The sequence below is a fragment of the Tenrec ecaudatus genome, chromosome 15 (genome assembly GCF_050624435.1).
Source record: "Tenrec ecaudatus isolate mTenEca1 chromosome 15, mTenEca1.hap1, whole genome shotgun sequence".
NCBI lineage: Eukaryota > Metazoa > Chordata > Mammalia > Afrosoricida > Tenrecidae > Tenrec > Tenrec ecaudatus.
The window spans coordinates 17,741,608-17,759,657 of NC_134544.1; the positions used below are offsets into that span (position 1 = coordinate 17,741,608).

The 18,050-nt window shown below is 53.4% G+C and overlaps 1 protein-coding gene across 1 annotated transcript in view; it reads left to right on the plus strand.

The window, feature by feature from the left end:
• CPLX4 (complexin 4) overlaps positions 1-18,050 on the plus strand; it is a 34,431-nt gene that overhangs the window by 3,964 nt on the left and 12,417 nt on the right. Inside the window, exon 2 of the mRNA XM_075532709.1 lies at positions 1,625-1,712. Coding sequence (XP_075388824.1) covers positions 1,625-1,712 — 88 coding nt within the window. The remainder of the gene's footprint in view (positions 1-1,624; positions 1,713-18,050) is intronic.

Consider the following 18,050-nt stretch of genomic DNA (forward strand, 5'->3'; position numbering starts at 1 on the left):
ATGTTAAGGAGGCAAGATACATTATGAAGCCCAAGGGCAGGAACCCCCAAGGGCCTCCTAGGTGCACCCCACCTAGGCAAGCAGAGGCGGTAGGGACAATGCACGCACTTTATATCACTCCAGCTCAAGGCCTCCTCACTGCCTCTTCTCCCGGCCCCCTCCCTCCCTCCCTCTCTCCCTCCCTCCCTCTTCCTTTCTCCCACTCAAACCTGCAGGGCAGGCAGGAGACAGCAGCCCCGCCCCCTCCTCCTTCAGTTCTGGCCACACTAAGCTAGGAGTCTCTGTCTTTCTCAGAGAAGAGATTGTATTTACCCAGCATGGGCCAATGGGTGCACCCAGAGGGCAGACCCCACGCAGGTATGCTTAGCTGGGAGGTGTGGGGGAGAAGGTGTGAAAGTCAAAGTCTCCCCTCGGCCCAGGAAACCTCCTCACAGAAAAATAGAAGAGAAAGGACGGCTTTCTTTGGGAATAGGCGTTAAGCTGGAATATGACAGCACAAGCAAGGACAGGAAGAAACGTGAGCCTTTATCCAGCTCCTGGGGTACAGCAGCCACGGCACTCACGGTTTCAGTATCTTGGGGGGGGGGTTACTTGACGGCACCCCAGGGAACTGGAGGGAGGATATTCTTCCTGATGACCTGATGTGAAAAGGGAAGGAAGTCTCCCAGCTCCTTGGGGAAACACACCTTTTTACTTTTTAATGCAAATTAGGTGGAGGTTTACAGAGCAGAGCATCGGTTTAATTTCAGCAATTCAGACTCATTCTGATTCAGCTCCTCCACTGCAAATCCCCTCAATGTAATGTCTGTCGAGCATCCTGCATCCGCCCTGTGTCTGCTGTGTCCATTCCTCCTCCTATCCTCTCGCTCTGAACTCGGTCCCTGGGTCAATGCTGCCCTTTTGATCTCCAATGGTTGATGGTTCTAAACCTGCAGGATGACTGAGTCTTGGGGGTTCCCCCAGTCTCTAGCTGACCAGTGAGCCCGGTCTCTTTGCTGATGTTGAGTTTCATTCCACATGTTTCTTCCCCTCCATCCAGGACCTTCTAATGTGATCCCCAGAGCTGTTGGTGGTGGACGCTGGGCACCATCTAGTTCCTCTGATCTCAGAGTCATGGAGATGGATGTTTACAAGCCCATTGGACTAATTGGGAACTGTACTTTCTAAAGAGACAGAGAAAGAATTTGCCCGCAAGCCAATTCTGCAAGCACAGAGAGCAGGGGGCCCTCTTCTTTATTTTCAGCCAAGGGAATGAAACCTTTGTTTTTCAATTTGGAGTTGTCCCCACAACGAGGAGAGGGTGCTCCTGGATGTTCCCTGAGACGTGACACCATCTGCTAACCCACCCACCCACCCACCTACCAGTGAGTGGCATGTGGAAGAAAGGCCTGAGGAGCTGCTTGTGTAAAAACTAGAGCCTCCCAGCCCCATATGACGCAGTTCTAGCCGGCATACACGGTATCCCCATGAGTCAGATTGGACTGGTGGCCATGGCAACCTGGGTCATTAGGGTCCCGCCCTGTCTGTCTGCTCTGGGGTTGGGAAGAGTGGCCCCGAGTCCTGCTCATGGGCGAGGGCCGTTTTTTGAGTCCTCCTGAACGTAATTCTCTCCTTCAACCTCCAGGATGGAAAGGGACGCCGCCTTCACCCAAAAAAAGGCCGAGAGGGCGTGTCTGCGAGTCCATCTCCGCGAGAAATACAGGCTTCCAAAGGTACGACCCGCCGCACGGGCTAGGCTGATAGGAGTGGCCGAGGTAGAGGACCGTCCGCCAAGGGCTGCCTTCGTGAACGTACACCGCATGCCCGTGCACGAGCACGCACCCGTCCCTATTCATCTTCCACGTGCCCGTGCATGAGCACGCACCCTTCCTTCCTCATCTAGAGCACTTCACCTGGGGATTGGGGCCCTGAACTGGGAGTTCATACAGCCTTTATCTCTGTGAACCTCCACATCCTTTCCACAAACCGGGGTTAATACCTGTAGATGACAGGTTTATGTAAAATCTACCTATCTATCTACCTGTCTATTTATATCTCAAACAAAAGCTCACTGCCATCAAGGGACGCTGACTCACAGCAACGATAAACGACAGGGTAGAACTCCCCTGTGGCTTTCTGAGACGGTAACTCTTTACGAGAGTAGAAAACCTCTTTTTTCTCCCACAGAGCAGCTGATGGTTTTGAACTGCTGACCTTGTGGTTAGCAGCCCAATGTGTAACCACTAGTCTGCATGCCTGGGATCCCCATGAGTCAGAATGGACTGGATGGCCAGGGTAAACTGGGGCTCCTAACTGCAAGGTCAACAGTTGGAAACCCCAGCAGCACTGTGAGAGAAAGATGAGGCTTTCTACTCTCATAAATAAAGTTCACAGTCTTGGAAACTCACAGCCATCTACCGCCTCATTTTACACACCAGGAAACTGCAGGAAAGTGGTGGGTTATCACTTTGCAACGGCCCACCTCTACTGAGCCACAGAATTCGGTGAGAGCTTGGGTCCCAACACCTAATCTGCACTAGGACTAGCCCGCTGTACATTTGAATGGGGGCTTTGATTCTGTGGGTGCGGCGGGGAAGCAGAACCTTGCATGTCGTGGCTGAATGTAAAATAGTTCATTGTGCATGAGCAAGTCAGCGCAAGACAGCCCTGGCTTACCTTGCTGATTGGGTGACCCTCTGACACTGATGGAAATCAGACACTACAAATGCCAGGGGGTGAGTGGTGACCTTGGTTCCCCAGTGTCCAACTTCCCAGAGGAAAGGCACCACATAGTGCAGGAAAACAGTTCCATCCTGGGACCCTCCTCACTTTCCCGTGCCTATCCCATGTTACTCGAGTCTGGAGACACACACACACCCTGCCGCCTCTCATGCCCCCACATCCATGGTCACCCCCCTCTTCCACAGCCAGGACCCTGGGTGCTCTGGGGCTGGAAGGAGGCCCTGGAAACGCGTTTTTTCCAGAGAGCAGCAAGTCTCCTGGAAGACGCCCAGCGGCTCCCCAGCGCCGCCTGCTGTCCTCTGCAGGAACCGCACCCACGTGCGCGAGCAGAAAGCATTCCTCCCGGCTGTGGGCGGTACCATGGGCAGAGGCATGGGCAGAAATGTATGGAGCCGATCTTTTTAAAACATCCCGTGGAAAACACTATGGTTGCTGTTAATTGCCCTGTAATGTCCTGTGACTCCCGGCGACCCACTCTGTGCAGAGCAACGCTGTTTCGTGGTTTTCAAGGCTGTGGCGGGCTCTGGTAGGTGAGTTCAAACCATAATTATTTGGGTAGGTAATGGAGAGTTTCACCCTTAACCCTGAGCGCCAATCTGGGATACCGTTTTGTGTTTAAATTATTTTATTTGGGGCTCTTACAGCTCTTATGACATTCTGTACATCAATTGTATCAAGCGTATTTGTACATATGTTGCTGTTGGCAGATAGGGCAGGGATAGGATGTCCATTGACGCATGCCCAGAAAGCCAAGCACGAGAACAAAGGGCGGCGCACTGCACATGCTCAGAGGCCCAGGTTTTGCTGCAGGTGGGCATGGGGGGTGCGCTAATCCTGAATCGGCCCACCTGGGCCAGGTGAATGCAATTCAGCCAATGGGGTCGATCTGTGGTCGTCCACCACACCTCCCCGTGGTGGGATCCTTGAAAAGGCAGGAGCCTAGCGTCCGGGAGGAGGGACTTGGAAGAGAACTTGGGTGAGATCTAACAGAGAGTGGCAGGGAAAGAGCTCTTTGCGTGACACCGAGCAGTCTCTGCCAGGCTGCATGGTCGGGAGGAATCCTGTGGATGCCGCGTAAAACCTGGAACAACTTCTAACTCTCATTAAACTCACTTGGATCACGAGCCAGGCTTCGGCGTGAACTCTTTCTCACGCGGAGCCAAGGACCGAGGTGCAACTGTATCCCCAGAGAGATCTAACATTGCCACCTTCATTTCCAAAGCATTCTCTACGTGAACCCTTGGTATAAATTCCTCTTTTTTCCCTTCCTCCTGCCCTCCCACCCTCGTGTATCCTTGACCAATTATATGTTGTTATTGTTATTTTGTATCTCCCTTCATTCACATTTCTGTGACTCCTCCCCTTGGTGGGGGTGGGGTGGTGACTATATATCCAATCTTGTGATGGGTTCCTCCTTTCTCACCCTTCCCCCTCCCTGACCATCCCCTTATGAAGGCCAGGGTGTGTATTTTCTTCTGAAGTGACCCAGCTCTAGCCAGCCTGGAAGGGCGGGTACTGGAAACGGCTTTCCAGGAGTTGCAGGAGGCCATAGCCAGGTGAATGGGCCGGTGGTGGGCACGGCCAGCAAGGAGTTGGGTCAGAAGGGGCAGGGTCCGCTCACCTCACCAGGTGGGTTTAGAAATGGTGGCGCTTGTGAGCGAGGAGTGTTCTGTCTTGAGAGACGAGTCCGAGTCCGGGACAGAGGAGGTGAAGGTCATCATGCTCAGCCCAGCCCGTGAGTGCAGGGTCTGTATTCTAAGGTGAGCTGGGCCTGGCGCTCTCTGGGAGTCTGCAGAGGAACCCGGAGAGAGTGGTGGCTTGGAGAAGCCATCAGAAAGTTCCAGAAGGGAACAAGGAGACCATAGAAGGAGACTGCCAGGCCTGTGTGGACGAAGTGGAGGGAACAGATGGGAAGCAGGCCCCGATGCGCACCTCCTAGGCAGTCTGCCAAGCCAGCTGCTTCCAAGGGAGGATTGTTGTTGAAGTACTTGCCAGGTCTTTATTCCACAGCACCTCTGGCCTAGGAAGACACTTCAGCTTTTCTGTCCCCCACAGGGACCCCCACCAGCCACCCAGGGAGGTACTCATGGGGGCCTGTTCCTTGAGGACCTGTGGTCAGGAAGGGAACCGCAGAGCCCCTACCAGGGCACAGCGCTGAGACCATCCAAGGGGCGTGCCCCCATCTCTTCCTCTTCAAAGAAGTCCTCTCCCCAGAGCGCCTTTGCCAGAATGCTGGGTTCCCGGACCACCACATGACCTAGATGCCTCAACATCCAAGAGTGGTCTTGGTTTTTCTTAAAACTCTTTCTACTAAAAAAATTAATTTTATTGTGTTTTGGGCTGCAAGTGGACCCAGCAAATTCAGTCCTCCTGCAGCAGTTTCGGTGCATTTTGCTCCATGCATTGGTTGCCTTTTCCCCAAAGCATTGACACGCTCCTTATTTCCATTCTAGTTGTTCTGTCTCCGTAAATCTAGCTCCCCTGTTCCCCCCTAACTTTGCCATCTCAGGGCCCGGGGCAGTGCTGACCACCTGGCTTCATTCGGATGGTTAGTTAGCAGAGCAGCGCACTCACAGGAGATGCAATTTCACTTAGGAGCTGCTCTGTCACGGGGCTGCAAGGCAGCCTCCGTTAGCACGTGGAATTCTGAATTTAAAGGCGGTGCCCGGGCGAGAGCTGTCTCCAAGGAGTCTCTGGTCTGACCTGGTCCAGTAAGTCTGGCCTCGCCTTTAGGAATCTTGAGTTTCATTCTGCATGTTTCTCCCGTCCTATCCAGGACAGCCACTGGTCAGTAGTGGCGGCTGGGCAGCATCGGGTTCTTCTGGCCTCCAGGGAGGTGAGTTCACGTTTCAGATACAAGTCCTGTAGACTCATTTCTTCTCTGAGTCTTTGGTTTCTTTCTCTCTCGTTTGTGCCACATGTGTAGGCTTCAGTGTCGAATTTTAGCTAGCCACTCACCCAAATCTACCCACCAACTTACGATGTAGAACACATCGTCTTTGTGAACGATGTATTGTGTCAATTGACCAGCCAGACCACAAGACTGTGGTCCTAAGCCCTGAAATAAAGTCAAATTTCATTATGTCTTTTCTAATGACAGAGAAGCACACATCCCAAGTAGACACTGAGTGCATCATCATAAAGCTACTGTGAGAATTCCCTCCACCCTCACCAACGAGCCAACCGTGGAGACCTGCGAGTATCCACATGGACCCCGGCTCCACAGGGTTTCCCACGGCCTACAGCCCAGAAGTGGATGTGCTATAGCCAGGCCTTTCTTCCGTGACCACTCAAACTGGGCAAACTCAAACTGCCAGCCTTTTGGTTAGCAGCCCAGCACATTAACTGTTGGCAGCACCCACAGACTCCCCCCATCCTCCCTAAGGCCCCTCTGAGTTCCATGTCCCCATCAGTCATGGTAGAATTTAGAGTCTAAAAGACCTGCTAACAAAGAAATGTCAGTGGGCAGAAATCAAGGGGCTCCAGGGCCCGTTGGCCTCTGAATCACAAACGTCCCCGCCTCCAGGCGTATGGCAGAGTAGTGGCCCCGAGTCATGTGATCAAGCCCACTCTGGGAAGCAGCGTCAGGAATAGCATTCGCAGTCCACGGGGCATTGGATGCATTCGACGTGCCTTCCGGCTAATGAGCACGACCCCCAGGGCACCCCCTTCACAATTCTTTGGGGTCACCCTCGCAGCAGGGACACGGCAGCAGGAACCAGGCCGGGCTCTGTGCCCTCTCCAGGCCCTCTGAGAGCAGAGTTGAAGGAAACGCCTTCCTGGGAGCTGTCAGGTCTAATCAGGGTGAGCCGGCGCTTGCTGGGGCCGGAGCTGCTTCTGCTCAGGACTGACAGTGCCGTGTTCGCTGTGAAAGGGAGTTTTCCTCCGTGGATGATTGCAAGAGGCGAACTGGCTTCTGGAAAGAGGAACGCTGTTGGCCTGGCCCTCTGGGCAACCAGACAAAGGGCCCCCGGCTCAAATGTGTTCATTGTTCGTGACAGCGGCGTCTGTCTGACTGCTGCTCTTTGATGGTCGTCTCTAACTGCAGTAATCAGATAAGTCATCAACAAGTGTGCTAGGCAAACTCCAGTCGTCATCTGAAGTGGACATCTTTGTGGTTTGCTGTTTGCTGATGAGAGCGGTTCGGACTCCCGCGACCTGCTGGACAGCAGACAGGAACGAGGGCCCGGGTCATCGTTGTTCGTGTGTTAGCTTCCCGAAGGCTGCACCAACTCCTCCCTCGGGGACAACCCCGTTATCCGACCATTTGCATTTATCACAACAGGAAGACATCGACTGTCTGGTGGCCTCATGGTAAACACGTGGGGCTGCTCACTGCCAGATCCATCACTGGAAACCACCCGCCATTCCTCGGGACCAAGATGAGGCCTTCTGCTCCCACAAAGAGTGGCATTCTGAGTTAAACTCACAGGCACGGTTTTGCCCTGTCTGGTGGACTCGATGGCAGCGAGCTTGGTTTGGGGTTTTCACCTGACTTTTCTGTGCATTAGCTACAAGAGGCAAGAGTAACACAAGTTCTGGTAGTTACGGCTATGCATTACCTTGCCTGGGCTGGGGTTCTCAGTGACTTGGCAGTTACGTTATGGTGTCATTTGGCAAGTACATGATGATGTAGTCATCCTCCATTTGATGACCTACCATGGCCATCCTCCATTTTCATGTAATAACTTGGTCTCTGGAACCTAACCATGCCAATGAAAGAGTAGGCAGATGTGGCCAATCCTGTAAAGCAGTGTCCCTAGATACATGTCCATCATCACACATAGCAACCCTAGAGGAGAGCGTAGAACCAGCTGTGTGTTTCCGAGACTCTAATGCCTTACAGGAGTAGAAAGCTGCATCTGTCGCCCTCGGAGCAGCTGGTGGTTTTGAACTGCTGACTTTGTGGTTAGCAGCCTAGGGCGTAACTCATTATGCTAGAATTGACTCAAGGGCAGTGAGTTTGGTTGGTTTGTCTATGTCCAGCCTGTATTGGTTTTCCCTAGTTGTCAGACTCGGGGTAGTTCAGAACCAAGCCAAACCGGCCCATCCAGACTCCTGGCGACCCGTGTCGCAGAGTGGACTGCCCTCCATGGGGTTGTCAAGGTTGGGTCCTTTGGGGACACAGACCCTCAGTTTGTTGTTACTGTGTGCTGTTTTAAACTGTTTTAAACTGCTGACCTTGTGGCTCTCAGCTCCACACATCCTAACCACTAAGCCACCAGGGCTCCTGCACCACCAACCAGAGGACTCCAAATGGAGTAACCCATAGTCATGCTCACTTCCGGAGTGCACGACAGTCCACCTGCTACCCCTCACCTGGGCCCTCACTGCCTCCCTCTCTACTGGCCCCATCTTTAGGAGGTCTAATCCCCTCTTCCAACTCCAAACAGACAAACCAACAGGCCTTCCAGAGTAACCACCGTTTCTAGGTATTGTCTCTTAAGCGCCCCAATCCCCTGCTCTGCCGCATCCTTCCTCCTGAAGAAGCTCCATAATTTGTCCAAACCCAGTTGAAGTTTGGGTCTTGTCTTTGGGGACTTCTTGCCGTTGGTGGCATCCTCCTTGTGGTGAGCAAGCGTCTCTGGTATCGCAGCTCTGGTCCTCACTCTCCCCAACAGCTTCTTTCTTCTCTGTCATCTTCCTGGGTGATCCTGGCCTGCCTCCCAAATCTGGGGCTTTTCTCCCCATCTTTTCCAGTGGATGTCTGGCTGTCAGTTTCAGCTAGGTGGATGACTCTCACAGCAACCCCTCCAGTCCCTTATTTCCCCTAAATTCCACCGCAGCATCTACTCTTACTTGGTCACCTCACCATCTAGCAAGCTGACCTCCACCACGGACTCTCTAGAGGTCCCTGGAAGCCTTTGCCCCTCCAACGTGAACTCCACCTGGCTTACCACCTCATAGCAAGTCGCCAAGTCACCCTAATATCCCCTCGGTCATTTCTGGGTGGTGCAAAAGGTTGTTGAGCTCAGCCGCTAAGAGTTGGAAGTTCGAATCCATCCAGAATGCCGTCGAAGAAAGGCCAGGCCATCCCATGGGAAATCACCACTGAGAAGCCTGTGGAGCACTGCTGGGCTCAGACTCACCTGTGGTCACCATGACTCAGAATAGACTCTGTGGGCGTTTGTTGTTATTGTTTTGTAGATAACTCTTGACTCCTCCATGGGCAGGCAGGGCTTTATCGTTTTCCACCTCTATTGTCACTACTCTACTGTCTTCAGCTTGGAGTCCCTCAAATCTGCAGAGTGAAGGGTGTAACACACCAATCTGATCCTGGTCCTCTTTGGGCTATGGTTAAAAAGGCTTATCACTGCCCTTCAGGATCAAGTCTAAAATCCTTGGCTTGCACCCATGATGCATGTACCCCTAGCTCCCTGTTGCAAATGCACCTCCCTCCCCTTCTGTCCCCATAGATGCTGCCCCCCTCACGAGATGGGGGAAGTACCTGTGCACTCGCCCCTTCGTCTTCTGTAAGATCTGAAGGATGCTGCTCTTCTGGAGTGTTGCCTGGCCTCCCTGTCTCCTCGGAGCCCCCAGACCGTTTGTACATCTCTGTGACATCATTTTGTTCTGACTGGGTGACCTGCAGTCCCAGGGCTCTGACCTTAGTGACCCCTGGGATGGAGTAGAACAGTCCCCACAGGCTCTCTTTCCTAGACAGGAGCTCTGGTGACCCAGTGGGTGCAGATGTGGCCAACAGAGAGAGTGGTGAGTTGAGAGCCACTTGCTGTTCCGTGGAAGAGAGATGTGGCGGTCCACTGTCAGAGAGATGGTGCCTTGAGCGCCCCACGGGGCAGCTCCACTCTGTCCTGTGGGTCACTCTGGGTCGGAATCAGCTGCACGGCAGCAGCTTTGTCTTGTTGGCTTGGGTTTGCTTTCAATCGTTGGAATAATGGTTCTCTGGACCTTTCTCCCATGCAGCCACTGGGCGGGGTTTGAACAGCTAACTTTTCCGCTGGTCATCCAGAGTGTGACCAGTGTCCAGCAGAGCTCCTTCACCCGCTCTCCCCACCATAAATAGCCTCTTGTGTGTGTGTCAGCCCTCCCTGCTGGCCTGCGGACCCTGTAATAAAGGGGCTCCTCCTTCATCTGTACCCTCCTCGCCTAGCACAGTACCTGACATGGCAATGTCTCTCTCTCTCTCTCTCTCTCTCTCTGATAAGTAAACCAAAACTCAACTCACTACCCTCAAGTCGATTCTGTCTCATAGTCACCAGGGTGGAACTGCCCCTGTGAGTTTCCAAGACGCTAACTCTTCACTGGAGTAGCTAACCTCATCGTTGCTGATGAGTAGATGTTATTAGATGGAAGGAGGGGGGAAAAATACGGATACACCCAAACAATAAAGTATTCAACGAAAAAAAAAAGCAACAGAAATCATTTGTGGACCGTAAGCTTGTAGTTGTGAAAATACATTTTCATGAAAAACATGCAGGACTCCCCATTATGCTCCTGTTTCAGACATTGATATGATGATCTTAAATGCCTCCCTTCTTTACAGAGGAGAAGGCATGGGTTTTAAAGAAACCGCAAGATGTTTCTTCTTTCCCTCAAAATGAAATGAGCCCCTCTCCCAGTGCATCTGTGAGTCCAGCCAAATTAATAAGAGCAAACAGCTCTACAATGAGTGCTAATCCTATTAAGGAGAGTTGTCTATCTTGGTTAGGCACTGGGGGATCACGCCTGCCCCCTGCTGGGCCGTGAAGTTGGGTTACACCTGCTGTTTGTCGCTGTATTAAGGGCGGCCTTCATTTAGGAGGAGGGTAAAGACGGTGGGGAGTGGGAACCGGTGGGAATAATGGTCTTGGAACACGTCACGTCGTGAAAGCCCTTAGAACTGAGACAGAGGCCCTTCCTAAAATTATAACCACACCGGTGGCAGCGCAACTTTAGTCGCCAGCCTGCTTCCAATGTGTTCTCGAGTTCCCAGCAGCGCCCAACACCCCGACCCCCTGAGTTTCTGAGCATCTGTTGCAGGTGGTGGCATGAGGGGCCAGGGGGGCGAGCATCAGAGTGCCCTGTGCGATGCAACCATCTCCTCCTTCCCTTCCCACTCCCTGTCCACCTCATTACTTCTGCTATCACCTCCAAAGAGCAGTGGACAGATGTGGGGAAGGGCCCGGGGCTGGAGGAACACATCACTGGAGGCTCAGGTAGCAGGCATGGGGGTCTCACCAGCCATGCCCTCTCCCAGCCCCCAATGGGTGCTCAAGGCTGTGAACTTTGGGAAGCAGGTGGCCGGGCTTGTCACCCGAGGCGGCCCTGGCGAGTTTTGAGCTGCCACGCTCTGGTCTAGTGGTGGAGCACACAGCCATTTGCGCTGTCCAGGAGCCCCTATGAAAGCCACAGGTCCCAGGCTGTCCTTTAGAGACTGAGGTCCTGCCCTTCAGAGAGCAAGGTCCTGCCCTTCAGAGAGCAAGGTGATGAAGCTCCTTTGTGGGTGTGGACCTGACACACACGGTTTCACAAGAGATCGGGCTGCTGGGGGTCCAATCTCATCTGGCCCCCGAGTACTGGGTGACCTGGAGCAGTCAGTTCCCCTCTCTGAGTTGTGCTCTCATGTCTGAAGGGGGAATAATCTCACCCTGCTCTACAGGGAAGAGACTGATGGCCGTGAGGCTCAACACCTCCGCATATTGGAATTGCCTGGTTGGCTTTTGTGGTAGTTCCATAATCTGTTGTCAATTTGAGACTTAAGAGTGATGGGGTGGAGTTTAGCCTGTCAATCAGGTCGCAGCTTGAGGACCTCATTTGGAGGCGCTCACTGACAGCGGGAAGCGGGACACTCACTCCCTGCGAGACATTACTGTTGAGAAGACACATGGAGCTACACTAGAGCCCTGGAGCTGAAGGAGCCAGGTGAAGACTTGAGCTGGTGCTGAGACGCTTCCACCACCACTGGATCCACAGATTTCCCACCCACTGGCCTGTGATCTTCCTGCATTCAGTGTTTTGTGAGTCTGAAGAGGAATTTACAGATTGGTATCAGATATATGGCTTAATATCGGAACTGGACTGGGCTGGGATGTTTTCTCAATATTCCATTGCTCTTGTAGATAAAGCTCTTCCTCATGCACAGGTGAGGTCTATGCACTTGGCTTTCTAGTCCACCTGGACTCACACAGCCTTGAAGTAAGGAGTCCCATGGCATAGCGGGTTATGGGCTGGGCTGCCAACTGCAAGGTCAGCGATTGGAACCACGAGCTGCTTCTCAGAAGAACGAGGGGGTTTCCTGCTCCCATGAAGAGCTCTAGTCTGTCTTACAGGCTCTATGTGAGCTGGAGCCAAAGTCAGACACAAGTCTGTGGTGAAAACCAAGAGCTTAGACTGATTCTGCTCTGAGGGTCTAAAAGGAATACATCTTAACTTCCTGAAACAATATCCCAAGTTGGTGAGGTTTCTGGTGAGCAGAAGACAAGCAATACAATGTTTCAGTCTCATCTCTCAAACACCGCCATCGAGTCAATTCCGATTCACTGCGACCCTATAGGGCAGGATAGAACTGCTCCTGTGGGTTTCTGAGACGGCGCCTCTTTACAGGAGCAGAAAACCTCCTCTTTCCCAAGTGGAGCAACTGGTGGCTTTAAACTACTGGCCTTGAGGTTAGAGCCAAACTTGTAACTACTACACCAGGGGTCCTAAATTAGTCCTGATACATGGGCTCACTCACTCACTCACTCACTCACTCTCTCACTCACTCTCTCGCTCAGACACTTAGTTACTCACTCTCTCACTCACTCTCTCCTGTTCAGTCACTCAGTCACTCTCTTGCTCAGTCACTCACTCACTCACTCTCTTACTCAGACACTCAGTCACTCAGTCACTCACTCTCTTGCTCAGACACTCAGTCACTCAGTCACTCACTCTCTTGCTCAGACACTCAGTCACTCAGTCACTCACTCTCTTACTCAGACACTCAGTCACTCAGTCACTCACTCTCTTGCTCAGACACTCACTCACTCACTCACTCACTCACTCTTACTCAGACACTCAGTCACTCAGTCACTCACTCTCTTGCTCAGACACTCAGTCACTCAGTCACTCACTCTCTTACTCAGACACTCAGTCACTCAGTCACTCACTCTCTTGCTCAGACACTCACTCACTCACTCACTCTTACTCAGACACTCAGTCACTCACTCTCTTACTCATACACTCAGTCACTCATTCACTCACTCTCTTGCTCACTCACTCACTCTCTTGCTCAGACACTCACTCACTCACTCACTCTTACTCAGACACTCAGTCATTCACTCACTCACTCTCTTGCTCACTCACTCACTCAGCACTCACTCAGTAACTCACTCGTCCATTCACCTTATTCTTCAGCGCTCAGCTCCTCCTTCTAGGAGGTCCTCTGGGGTGGTGTCCAGTCCACAGGGCTGTCACTGCAGTTTTATTTGGGGGGTGTAATGAGGAATTACACGTGTGAACTGTGTCAAAATTTCCCTGGTCTCCCCCACCTCATGTTGTCCCCTGGGCAGCAGAGAGCAGGACAAGACAGCTATTGTCCACTCCTGGCAGATGACATTTGTTAACAGAGGGAACAAGGCTGCTCAGTGTCCAGGGCCAAATCTCCTGCAGGCCCCACACTGCCGACTCTGTCGGCTCTTTCTCTTCAGGGCCGCCGTGCCCCCACCCTCTGCCCAGAGGCCCTTTCAGCGGGGTCCTGATTCAGCTCCGCATCTCCCACAACGTGTTAATCAGCACAACTGGTCCCAAGCCCTGAAGCTCGCAGGGTCAGTTCACAGATGCGCCCCTTGTCTGCTCGGCACTCCCCTGAGTCGCCTCTGCACTGGGCACCAGAACCGATGGGGCACTTGCCCAAGGTCTCATAGTCCGGGAGTGACAGGGTCAGGTCTGGCACCCACTGTCCACCTGTCATTGGCCACCTCTGCAGGACAGTGGTCTGAGCTGACTGTGGTTTCCCACAGAACAGGCATTTTGATCCTGAGCCAAAGGGGCGAGGGGCCTGGCATGGTTCCAGCAAGTGTCACTGTGTCCTCCTTTGTCCCTCCCACGCTGTCCGTGGTCCGGGCTTCAGCTCACGTGACTGCAGGGTGAGCATTGTCACCTGAAGCAACTGTCCTGCTGGTGGAGGGTCAGCAGCAGCAGCCTTCTGGAAGGATGGCGAAGGTTCTGCTTTTTGGCCTCACCTGGAGGTTTGTGTAGCTGGGATCACCTGTCCTGGCTTTTTGCTCTCAGGGTTCTCCCCTGGGCCCCACTCCGGATATACCAGCTTCACCTGGGTAAGCAATTGGCCAAGCCAACGAGACCTGCCTGCCCTCCTCTCACCTACACTGCGCTTGCCCGGGGCCGGATTCCAGCCCAGGTGAATCCCAGGATTCATGCAGCTTTCTTCCCCAGACCTGTGCTTCTGGGTGCTCGGAGGTGCCAGCCTGAGGACTGGGGACTGCCCACATGTCCATGCTTGAGGACCTTTCCAGAGAGGGCGGCAGCCAGAGGCTGGACGCATGCTGTGGGCCCACAAGTAAGACAGAGGAGCTGACTGCAGGTAGGGGTGACGGAGTGCTGAGAGGCGGCTTTCTCTCAGGATGGAGAGCCCGGTGTCCCAAGGGAAAGCGTGGGCAGGAAAGCCAAGTGTGTGGAGTGCAGGCAGGAGCCGCTCCAGGCTACAGGGAGGTGCAGAGACCAGCCAGGCTAGCACCACAACAGGGGGCAGGCTCACCCCGCCCAAAGCCCCCTCCTAAGTCTGAGGGGGGAGTCTGTGGATGCATCCCACCTCTTCGCTGGCCCTAAGGCAAACGATGTGGCCTCAACCTAGGGATGAGACAATAGCACTCAGAGTGGTTGTCGAACTTCTCCAAAGGAGCACAGCTCATAAGTGGTGGAGCGAATACTCTCATTCAGGCCAGCTCCCCTACCCCTGGGCTACAGGGCCCTGAGAATACAGAGGTAAGCAAGTCAGCAGCTACGGACATGACCCGCACGCTAGCTGTAACAATGGCTGCTGTAAACTTGGCTCCGCAAGACCCCCCAGGACAGGGTAGAACTGCCCCCTGGGGTTTCCAGGGCTCTCAGTCTTTACCGGAGCAGACAGCCACGGCCTTCTCCCGCAGGGCGGCTGGTGCAGCGGTTCTCAACCTGTGGGTCGTGACCCCTTTGGGCGGCCGAACGACCCTTTCACAGGGTTCACCCGATTCATGACAGTGATGAAGTAGCAACGAAAATAATTTGATGGTTGTGGGGGGGGTCACTACAATCTGAGGAACTGTATGAAAGGATGGCGGCATGAGGAAGGTTGAGAACCGCTGGGCCGGTGGGTCCCAGACATCAACTTTGGCTTGAGTAGCCGAGTGCTTAACCACTGTGCCATCACGATGCCGAGGACTGACTGCTCCAGTCCTTCCAGTGGGCTCACGGAGTCATTCCAAGCATGTCCACGCCAGGTGCTGGGCCAGGCTGGGCACTTCCCAAGGGTCTGTGAGATGGCCCAGTGGTTGTGGCTGATTAAGTCAGTTTTTTGGATGCTGTCAGTTTGTGGAGGCCCGCCCCTGTTTGTTGGGGGCCTGGCAAGACTGGAATGGGGAAAAGGTGGAAGGCAGGGGGAGGTGGGCATGAGGGAGAGAGTATTGGGTGGGGTTGTCTTGAGGACAGGCTGCTGGCTGACTGTGGTTGTTCCATCATCTGTTGTCCACTTGAGTCTTAAGAGTGATGGGGTGGAGTCTAGCCTGTCAATCAGGTCGTAGCTTGATGACCTCATTTGGAGGCGCTAAGGAGATAAATAGCTTGCTGGGAGTAGGATACTCACTCCCTGTGAGACATTCCTGTTGACAAGCCACCCGGAGCTATGCTGATGGCAGCCAGAGCCTTGTAGCTGGAGGAGCCATGTGGAGACCCACGTCAGCACTGAGATGCTTCCACCAGACTGGATCCACAAGACTTTCCACCCACTGGCCTGTGATCTGCCTGCATTCAACATCATTGCATGTGTTGCATATGTGTGGCGTGAGTCACGAGGGCACAGAACCAGGCAGTGTTTCATTATGTTCACATAGTGTGTGAAGCCATGTTGTAAAGAGCAACAAACCCAGTGACACGCGTGTACGTATAAGAAAGAGCTTTATATCCAGAAATCATCTTACATCAAGAAGGCAGGCATCCCAGCCCAGGCCTACTCACGTCCACAAGTCCCCTGCAGACCAGGGGCTCTTCAAACTTCCTCTCGAGCCGCAGGCTCATGACACAGAACAGTGATGCAGGCCAGGAAGATCACAGGCCGGTGGGTACAGAGTTACCCGGAGCCAAGGTCGGTGGAGGCCTGGCCGGGGGCCCTCAGCTCTCAGAGTCAGGCAGCCCACATTGGGGAACCCCCAGAGTCAGACACAGGGACCCAGCAAAAATGAAGGCAAAGGGCAGGAGAGTGAGGGGGGCTCCCAGCGTCCTTTCTTATAAGATGGCCATATCCCCAAGGAGGCATCATCGGGCTGTGAGCTGATTGACAGACTGGGTTCCACCCCCCTGTACAATTTCATAAAAATCAAGTCGCTGTGGGTCGGAACCTGGCAACAACAGGAATTTGAGCTCTGGTCTGGTTCTTCTCGCGTGGTATCAGGGGTCATCTCTTGAGGTCCTGATTAGAGGAACCTCCTCTTTAAAGGACTGGAGGGTCGTGTTTTGGAAGGTGACAGTTTCACATTACTTAGGCCCCATGGTGGTAGAGAAAGTAGTTCAGTTGGCCAAACTACTGACAACCTCTCCACCCCGCCCCCCGCCCCCGCCCTGGCCACGTTCCCAGCCCTTGCCTTTAGGACAGGGGAGAACCCCCCCCACCCCCCGCCCCCGCTGAACTCCTGCTTCTTCCCCCTCCCTCTAAGGGTGCTCAGAGATGGGAGGCCACCGCTGGGGGGAGGTAAATAAGAAATAAATAGAATGGGGCGCCTGGCCTGGAGCCGCTGCGGATTAGCTAGCTCATTAATCTCCACAACTGTTTGACGAGGAACTAATTAATCCGCTAAGTGCTAGGAAGGGCCCTGGCCAACTGCAGGGGAAGCTTCGCTGGCCACCCTGGCTGCTGAGGGGAAAGTGGGAGCTGCCATGGTCTTCAGGAAGCCTCCCCACTTTACAGAGGCAGGCAGCCACCTCTTCCTTCATCACATGCCGCTGGTGGATTTGAACCTCTGACCTTGGGGCTGGCCGCCCAAAGCATAACCTACCGCAACACCGTCAGCAGGGTGAGAATCCATCTCTAGACGTGGTCATTACCAGCCTTGAATTTCTTACCAGTGCTCAAGGAAAACGTATGGAGATAAAATGACCACCTAAGCTTTTACCAGGAGCCTTGGTGGCAGTGGTTATGAGTCAGGCTTTATGACTGCGAGATGCGCTCATGGTTCAAATCCAGCAGCCGTTGCATGGGAGAAAGATGGGGCTTTCCACTCCTGTAAAGAGCTAGTCTTAGAAACGCACAGGGGCAGCCTCCTCTGCCCTTACGCTGAGGCTGAGGCTGCATCTACTGGATAGCAGTGAGTTTGGTTTGGAAGTTTTTAGCAGACCCAACTTTACAAAGATTCTGTCACCCGAGGAACCCCCTGGTGGTGGTCCAGGCTGTGCTGGGCGTGCCACTGTGACTTGGAGATGTCCTCTATCTGTAAAGTGGCCTGATGGGCCAGCCCTCCAGGGCCCTTCCCGGTGCCAGCATCCCATGGCTATCTGCTTCCCTAGCTGGCTCTGGAAGGCTGAAGCCTACAGCCTTCATCTATTAGACCCTGAAGTCGTTGACAGGCAGGCTTCTGAGCACAGGAGACCTTTTGGGGGTGAGGTGGGGTGGTGTGTGTGTGTGTGTGTGTGTTCACATGCACACATGCATTTGGAGTACCAGAGTGGTTCAAATGGTCAACCCTGGTGGCTTCTGCTAACGGAAAGGTTGTCTGCCCAGAAGGAGTGTGTTAGTCCGGGTAGACTAGAGGAACAAATTCATAGACAAACATATGTATATAAGAAAAAGCTTTATATATAAGAGCAATTGAATATTGAGAAAACATCCTGGCCCAATCAGATCAATTCCATAAATCTCAAATCAGTCCATGTGTCTGATACCAATTTACAGATTCCTCTTCAGACTCATGCAACACATGCAATAACGCTGAATGCAGGAAGATCATAGGCCAGTAGATGGGAAGTCTTGTAGACCCAGTGGGGTTGTGAGCATCTCAGCGCCGGCAGGGGTCTCCATGTGGCTCCTCCAGCTTCCAGGGGACTAGTGTAGGTCCATGTGTCTTGTCAGCTGCAATGTCTCCCAGGGAGTGAGCAAAGAGAGAGAGTCTCCTACCTCCAGAAAGGAAGACAGAAATTCCCAGAATCCT